This window comes from Tupaia chinensis, unplaced genomic scaffold (genome assembly GCF_000334495.1).
Source record: "Tupaia chinensis unplaced genomic scaffold, TupChi_1.0 Scaffold145870_1, whole genome shotgun sequence".
In the NCBI taxonomy this organism is placed as follows: Eukaryota; Metazoa; Chordata; class Mammalia; order Scandentia; family Tupaiidae; genus Tupaia; species Tupaia belangeri.
This window is the reverse complement of record NW_006205727.1, coordinates 3,180,346-3,188,879: the sequence shown is the minus strand read 5'-3', so window position 1 is coordinate 3,188,879 and position 8,534 is coordinate 3,180,346. Positions and strand designations below refer to the sequence as shown.

Sequence of the window (8,534 nt, the reverse complement as noted above, 5' to 3'; positions counted from 1 at the left end):
TCTATGAGTTGGAACAGAAAAGAGACAATGAACTACAGGAGATTAGGAAGTCCTTCCACAACACGAAAGAAGAAATGGACACTATGAGAAAGAATCAAATGAAACAATTAGACATGAATTCTGTAATAGAGGAAATAAAAAAACTATCTTGAAAGTATTAAAAGTCAATTAGACCATGCTGAAGATCACATCTCTGATGTAGAAGATTAAACTTCTGACCTAGGAAAAAACACTGAAAAGATAGAGAAAACAACAACAACAACAAAACCCACAAGGATAATAAATGAGAAATACTAGATTCCATAAGATGCCCAAACATCAGAAAAATTAGTATCCCAGAGGGTGAAGAAATTAATAATGGCATGGAAAATATATTCCATGAAATTCTGGAAGAAAGTTTCCCAAGTCTAGAGAGGCACTCAAGCATCCAGACTCAAGAAATACAAAGGACCCCAAATAGAATCAACCCAAGAAGATCTTCTCCAAGGCACATCATAGCCAGACTGGATAAGACTACAGATAAAGATAAGATACTAAAACTGGCAAGAGAAAAAAAAAACTGGCAAGAGAGAAACAACAAGTGACATACAAATGTCACCCCATCAGGCTAACAGCAGAACTCTCATCAGAAACTATGTGAACAAGGAAACAATGGGAAAATATATTCAAAGTGTTGAGAGAAAAACAATTTCAACCATGAATACTATACCTTATACTTATCCTTCATATGGTAAGAAAACACAAGAACATTCTCAGATAAACAAAACCTGAAAGAATTTAGCGACACTAGACCAGTTCTCCAAGAACTTCTGAAGGGAGTACTATATCAGGAAAACTAAATACAGACACACAGAAATAAGGTTTCAGAAACAACTAAGAAAATGGCCAAATTAATGGTAGGGAGAAATCCAGAGTTAAATATTATCCTCCAGAACTTAAATGGAAAGATCAGACCACAACAGAAGATAAAGTACATGAGACTAAACTGGTGAAATAGAATGTTATGACTTCTGACTAAAACATTACTGGTTTTCTTCTATGCTTTGTTTTCCAAATTTGGGGATTTTTGTCTTCTCTTGAGCTGACAATAGGTTCATGTACCTACTGTTTGAACAAAATCCTAACCTATTTCTTGGCTTAAAGTCTTAAGCAAAGTATTCTTAACATTTTTTTTTATTTTGACTTATTAAAGCTAAAACTGCCTTTCTTGAAATTAAGTATATATTAAAAAATACCTATTTAACGACTATAGTAAGCTATACCCTCAGCCAGGTGCTACTTTATAGTATATTCATTCTACTTACAAAGTTTCATGCCTAAAGTCAGAATTATGTTTACTGACATCTATATATCAAGTAAACTTGCTATTGAAAGTCATTAGTTTAATTAAGATGTTTTGTGAATAAAATGTAGAAAAGAAAAAAGGAATGGAAAGCAACTGTAGATACCAGAGACAGGGTAGGAGGAAGGTGGAAATGACAGAAAGTAAGAAATTGGGGGAAATTTTATTTATTTATATTATATTAATAAATAAATTTAAGAAACAAGAAATGTGGGACCAGCAGTTGGCATAATGGCTATGTCGCTGGACTCCCATGTAGTCGACTGCAATTTGAGTCTTGGACCTGGTGGCTTAAACTCATGCTGGACGCATGTGTTTGTGTGCCCAAGATCCTGAGAGGAGAGTGGAGGAGAAGGGATTGCAGTGTGGTCATCCCCCCTAGGGGGTGATTTCTCGCTTCCTGTCTCTCTGACTCTGTCTTTCTGGCAAGGATATGTGCCCTATAGCAAAAACCCCACAAAAAAAAAAAAAAAAAAAAAAAAAAAAAGGAAAGAAACAAGAAGTGGAAAATTATTTGATGATAACATGTATGATTAAGCTGCTATAGAGTATATTATGGATGGGAAATCACATTTTATATGCAGTAAAGATGTCCAGTGAATAAATAAATAAAAGCCCACATATTGCCAAAGAAATGCTTTGCAAGAAGAGTAGAATAGGAGGCATCCCACTCCCTGACCCATAATATATTACAAAGCTGTAATAATCAAAACAACATGGTATTGGCACAAAAACAAGCATGTGGAACAATGGAACAGAATAGAGACCCTCAGAAATAAATCCCAAAACATATAGCCAACTGATTTTTGACAAAGGGCACCAGACAATCCAGTGGGAAAAGTAAAATCTCTTCAGCAAATGATACTGGAAAAACTGGGTATCCACCTGCAAAGAGATGAAACTGTACTCTCTCATCATTAACAAAAATCAACTCAAAATGGATCAAAGATCTAAGCCTAAGACTTCAAACTATAAAACCACTAGTGGAAAACACTGGGGAAACTTTTGGAGACATCACAGAAAGCAAAGACTCCTAAAATCGGAAACCCTGGGATCAGCAGTTAGCGTAATGGCTATGTCGCTGAACTTCCACATAGTTGACTGCAGTTCAAGTCCTGGACCTGGTGCCTTGAACTCATGCCGGGCATGTGTGCATGCATGCCCAAGATCCCAAGAAGAGAATGGAGGAGTGGGGATTGTGGCGTGGCCATATCCCCTAGGGTGTGAGGTGAGTTCTCACTTTCTGTCTCTCTGTCTTTCTGGCAAGCACATGTGTCCTGTAGCAAAAACCTCTCCAAAATAATAAATAAATAAAATAAAATAAAATAGGACCCACAAAAGCACAGGCAGTATCCCAAAAATAGACATGTTGAATCACATCAGGTTAAAAAGCTTTTGTTCAGCAAAGAAACTATAATTAGAGTGAGTCAACAACCCTCAGAATGGGAAAATTTATTTGCAAACTATGCCTCAGATAAGGAACTGATAACCAGAATACTAAAGGAACTCAAGTAATTCACCAGAAAACAATGACCAACCCAACTAAAAGATGGGCAAATGAGTTAAACAGATGAGTCACTAAGGAAGAAATAGGAATCGCCAAGAAATATGAAAAAAAGCTCATCTTCCCTTATCTTAGGGAGATGCAAACAAAAAACACAATGAGATATCAGATAATCCTAGTCAGAATGGCTAAGGTTAAAAAAAAACAAACAAAGAATGATAAGTGCTGGTGAGGCTGTGGAGAAAATGGAATTCTCCTATACTATTGATGGGAATGTAAATTGGTACAGCCACTGTACAGAGCAGAAGTTCCTCAAAGACCTACAAATAGAACTATCATCCGATCCAGCAATTCCACTCCTGGGTATCTACACGAAGGATAGGAAAAGGTTCAGTTGGAAAAGTACTTGCACATCCATGTTTATTGTGGCATATTCACTATTGCTAAGAAGTGGAACCAACCCAAATGTCCATGAACAGATGAATGGATTGAAAGATGGCACATACACACTACAGACTACTCCTCAGCCATAAAAAAACAATTGGATCCTAGCATTTTATAGAAAGTGGACAAATATGCGAGACTTACTTTTAAGGGAAGCAAGCCAGACTATGAAAGAGAGAAGTTTTATGTCCCCACTTAATATATACCAAATATCTACACTCTATGGCAGAAACTGGACTATGTAAAAACATGGAGAGCAACTGTAGAGACCAGAAACAGTGTGTGAGGAGGATGGGAAATTGCAGAGGGTGAGAGGGAGGGAATCAAGGGAGAAAAAAGAAAGTAGTAAAAGAGGAAACACAGAATGGAAAATTATCTGTTGAAGATAATAGGTATGGTAATATCTTTGGGTCAATACTCAGTGTATTCAGGATGGAAAAATTCATTTTGTATGTATAATGATATATAGTGAATGAAAGTAAAATAAAAAGAAATTTTTAAAATTCTTACACTTATGGTCATTTGATTTTCAAAAAGAGTGCCAAGATAATTCAATGAGGAAAAAATGTCTTCAAAACTGGTGTTAGAACACCTGATATACATACAGAACTCAAAAAAAAAAAAAAAGCCAGCACAATTAAAATAGACAAGGGGACAAGGGGTTTGAATGGGTGTTCCTTCAAAGATGCTACTAAAGGTCAAACACATGAACAGATGCTGAACATCATGAGGCATTAGGGAAATAAAACCCAAAACCTCAATGACATACTACTTCATATCAAATAGGGTGGCTAATATTAATATAACCAACAAAAAATAGTAGTAAGTACTGATGAAGATATGGAGAAATTAGAACCCTCATTCATACATTGCTCGTGGAAATGTAAAATGGTGTAGCCACTTTGAAAAATACCTTAGCAGTTCCTAAAAATGTTAAACACAGTTACCATATATCCCAGGAATTACATTTTTGATTATTTTCTCAAGAGAACTGAAACTTTCCTCAATTTTCTGTAAATTAATCTGTGTGTGCTAGGAAGAAATGGATGGTGTACCTATTGGAATAATTTCATAAAATGAGTTTATAATGTGAATAATAACCACACAAGAACCTTATGTAAATGCAACCTTAAGCCCAGTCACACTGGTGACCACACTGGTGACCACACTGGTGACCACACTGGTGATCAGAGGGTACCACTATGTGGTGCCTGAGGTTACATGGGACTCCTAGATTCAGTTCTCAGGTCATCTTAAATAGGCCAGTTACAGTGGCATGGAACTGTGGTCCGAGCTAGCTGAGATGCTGGGTAGGATTGTGACATGGCAGGACTCTATCAAAAATATTCCCTCTCTTGCCTGTTTAAAAAAAAAAAATGACCTTTGCACTTTGAAAGTTTATTTTTAGAGATGCCCCTCTTTTTTTTTGGGGGGGGGGACTAGAACAACATAGAAAACAATGGAGAAGCCAAAGACAAATGTAGAAAAAAAGTCATCAGCATTCAGCCATTAGCTTAAAACTCTTTTGTCGATGAACAGGGGAGAATAGTTCAAAACCATCTGCTGCTTTCTAGCTAAGAAGCCATATTGTGCACAAAGTGCTCAGAATCTCTGTTAAATAGAAGGGGTAATCATGCCTATACATCAGGGCTGCTGCGGAAGCATCCTGCCATGGGAGCCAGGCTGATATGCTCAGGACTTGAAAAATGTGGGAATCAGCTCATTGCTGGCACCCAGAAATTTTGATCTGGCTGTCACACCTGAATAGAAGCCAGACGATCAAGAGAAAACGCCTGGTTCCATGTTTTTGTCCTTCTGGAAGGTGAGCCCACCCAAAGCAGAGCAGTAATGGCACAAGTCAGAACAGCAATGGTGAAATTCAGTGTCCTGGCACCCCTGCATATCCCTTTAGACGGTGCAGTTGGTGTTTGAATTCCAACATCAAACACGAACTAATCACTTTTTTCTTCTTTTGCATTGTAAGGGCTGATTTTTTAAAACTTAATAAAAACTATTTGCTTAATTTTTGAACATACATTTCTTAATTATATATTAAGAAGTCATTTCTAAAAGCAAAAAACCACTGGCTTTACCAGTTTCCCACTGAAATCCTGAAATCAGAGCTGCTCTTGGCAGGGAGAAACATTTCTCTGGGGGCCAGAAGTTCAAGGGCACTCCTCCCCTCCAGCCCTCCTTTCTTTTTCAAATAAAGTATTGTTTTAAAATATTGGAGTGTTTCCTAAGGGTAATATTCCTGTCAGAGCCTGGGTTGGATAATCTACAAAAAATTTTTTTCCGTTTCAGCTAGTTATTATACTCAGAACAAAAGGGATATATCATCCAAAGCAGTGACTGTACTGTGATGCCTCTTCTTTGACTTAAACAGCCAAAAGACTCTGAAAATAATTTTACGTCTAATCAGCTTTTCAGTGTGGCCACAAGGAATGAGCAAAGGTTACCTCCATGTACAGTTATCTTGATTGAGATACCCATAGAGAAAGCAAGCCACTCCTACTACGGCTGCCAGGAGGAGCATCTTAGTGTAATAGCCCAGCCAAGCAAAATAGATTCCAATCTTCTCTCCATAGTATTTCCTGCAGAAAGATAGAAATTATATTTAGAAGGCACAAATAATGACTGTGCGGCTTCATCTTAATAATAGTTTCTGATTTTAAATAAAGGAGGCAGTAAGCTGAACCCTCTGACTCAATTCAATCTTAAAATGTAGTCATTTTCATAGCAGATCCCAACCTCTATGAAACAAAAAGTATATTACATAGCACAGAAGTACTGATCACTATCACTGGTTTGCATGGTGAAGCAAAGTAAATTAAAGCAGAGCAAAGGAGGAAAAAATGCAGAATATGGAGCAACCCTGAGTATTGCCATCGCTCTTTGTGAAGATTGGCATGATTTTACAGTCTCTAGAGATTAATGTGCATGAAACAAATGAGCATGAACAATCTGCTCGCCATTATTTGCTCACTCTCAATCAGGGAACCTCCTTGGAGGGAAGGTAATGTAAATCACAAATAACAAGACAATGACCAGTGACAACACTAATTGGTAGTGGAATGTCTCCCTGGCCAAAATCCTTGTAAAACTCATTGTGGGAATGGGAGAAGGGAGGATAGATAGGAGAAATCCACTTTTCAGTATTCCTTATGTCTAGTGCTTTTATTTATTTATTTTTCTAAGGTTTAAAAAGTGATTAATGATGCCAGCAAGTGGCATGGAGGTTAAGGTGGCTGGGTCCCACATGGTTGACAGTATAGTTAAAGTCCTGAACCTGGTGGCTTGTAAATCACACTGGGCATGTGTGTGTGCATACCCCAAATCCCGGGAGGAGAATGGAGAAGGGATTGTGGTATGGTCACCCCTAGGGGTGATTTCTAACACTCTCTCTCTCTCTCTCTCTGGTGAGTGCACACACTCTACAGCAAAAATCTTTTTTTAAAAAAAGTGATTAATGATGTACTTTAACTCTAGGGTAAAATGCAAGAGGCCACATAGGAAGATTAGAAGTGGGTAGGTTGAACAAGCAGTGCAAGACTTGTTCCAGAAAGGGAAGCTAAATGTTTCAGACAGAAAGAAGGGGTCTAGAAGCAAAGGGAAAGCAATGAAGTAATTGCTATATGACTGTTGCTGATATATTACTAGACTGATTCATTTCTGCCTCAATCTCTATAGCTCCCCCGAGAGGTAAAGTTAGCTTAGGCCTGTATGAAGTTTCAGGTTCAGTATGGAGTGGGGAAGAACTTCTTGGGCTTATCCGAGTGGACTTAGCCCTGAGCACAACCTGGAGTTTTGAGAGACTTTAGACAGGACATCCCTGGGCTGAACCAGTGCTTATAGAACAGGTGGGAGACCAAGCACCATAGTCACAGGCCTGAGTGTAGCTTACATCCATGGGGAAAAGAAAGGCTGAGGCTGATGTGGAATTAGGAGATGGGAGAAACAAATTGTGTTCATTGTCATGTGTGTGGAGCTTTGTTGTCTAGCTTGCTGGTGACAAGCTAATGGCAGGCATGGGGTAGTGCTGGGAGAGAAAAACCTGGCAATGTGTTTGAGATGTTTTGGCCTCTCTTAGTTATGCTTTTCTTAAGGGATTCTTACTAACACCCAGCCATGGATGGGATATTTAAAAGTGAAAAGAACCTCAGAAGTTGCCTGGTCTAACCTCCTAATGGTAAAAGTATCCTGTATATTTAGAGAGCTGGTCAGGCAGTCTCTGCCTGGATATCTACAGTTATGGGGTGCTCATACCCTCCTAAGTCTTCTCCATTACATTGTAGATAAAGTCAGAAAGATTTTCCTAATCTTAAATGATCTTGCTGAAAAGCTGGGAATAATGAGAAACCCTTCACATTCTCTGCTCACTGTCTCCCTCTGTCAAAAATACCCAACTCTTAACAACAATTAAAAAAAAAAAAAATCACCTTTCTTTTTTGTATATTTTTTATGGTACAGTAAGGGATTCTTACTAACACCCAGCCATGGATGGGATATTTAAAAGTGAAAAGAACCTCAGAAGTTGCCTGGTCTAACCTCCTAATGGTAAAAGTATCCTGTATATTTAGAGAGCTGGTCAGGCAGTCTCTGCCTGGATATCTACAGTTATGGGGTGCTCATACCCTCCTAAGTCTTCTCCATTACATTGTAGATAAAGTCAGAAAGATTTTCCTAATCTTAAATGATCTTGCTGAAAAGCTGGGAATAATGAGAAACCCTTCACATTCTCTGCTCACTGTCTCCCTCTGTCAAAAATACCCAACTCTTAACAACAATTAAAAAAAAAAAAATCACCCTTCATTTTTGTATCATTGTTATGGTACAGTTACAAAAGAGCAAAATAGCTCCTGAAGGTTGCATTATAAAAAAGAGCAGTCCTAACTTATTTCCAGCTGCCAGAAGCAGCTACTTTCACCTCTTACAGCTGATTCTTTGGGTACCTACTTCCATCTCTCTAAGTAATATGCATGAAGTGCCACTCATTGATTTTTCAGCTTTATGTGCCACCTATTGACTTTCTCCTCTAAACGATGAGGATTAAGCTCTTTCAGCCCCCTGCCTCATCTGCACATCCATATCTCCATTCTCGGGCAGCTGTATTATAATTTTTGGTTAGATCAATACCCTTGCTTTACATTATTCTGACTCTGTAAACACCATTCACAGTTGAATCAAGTCATTTGCTATGATTACTTTTTCCTCCTGCCTGATATTTTGTGTTCCCTGGAGTTA

The 8,534-nt window shown here is 38.1% G+C and overlaps 1 protein-coding gene across 2 annotated transcripts in view; it reads right to left on the bottom strand.

Moving 5' to 3' along the window:
- The window catches only part of ANO6 (anoctamin 6), a 217,026-nt gene that overhangs the window by 71,269 nt on the left and 137,223 nt on the right, over positions 1-8,534 (bottom strand). For both annotated transcript variants that reach the window (XM_014584198.2, XM_006168558.2), the window contains one exon: positions 5,750-5,884. In XM_014584198.2, coding sequence (XP_014439684.1) covers positions 5,750-5,884 — 135 coding nt within the window. The remainder of the gene's footprint in view (positions 1-5,749; positions 5,885-8,534) is intronic.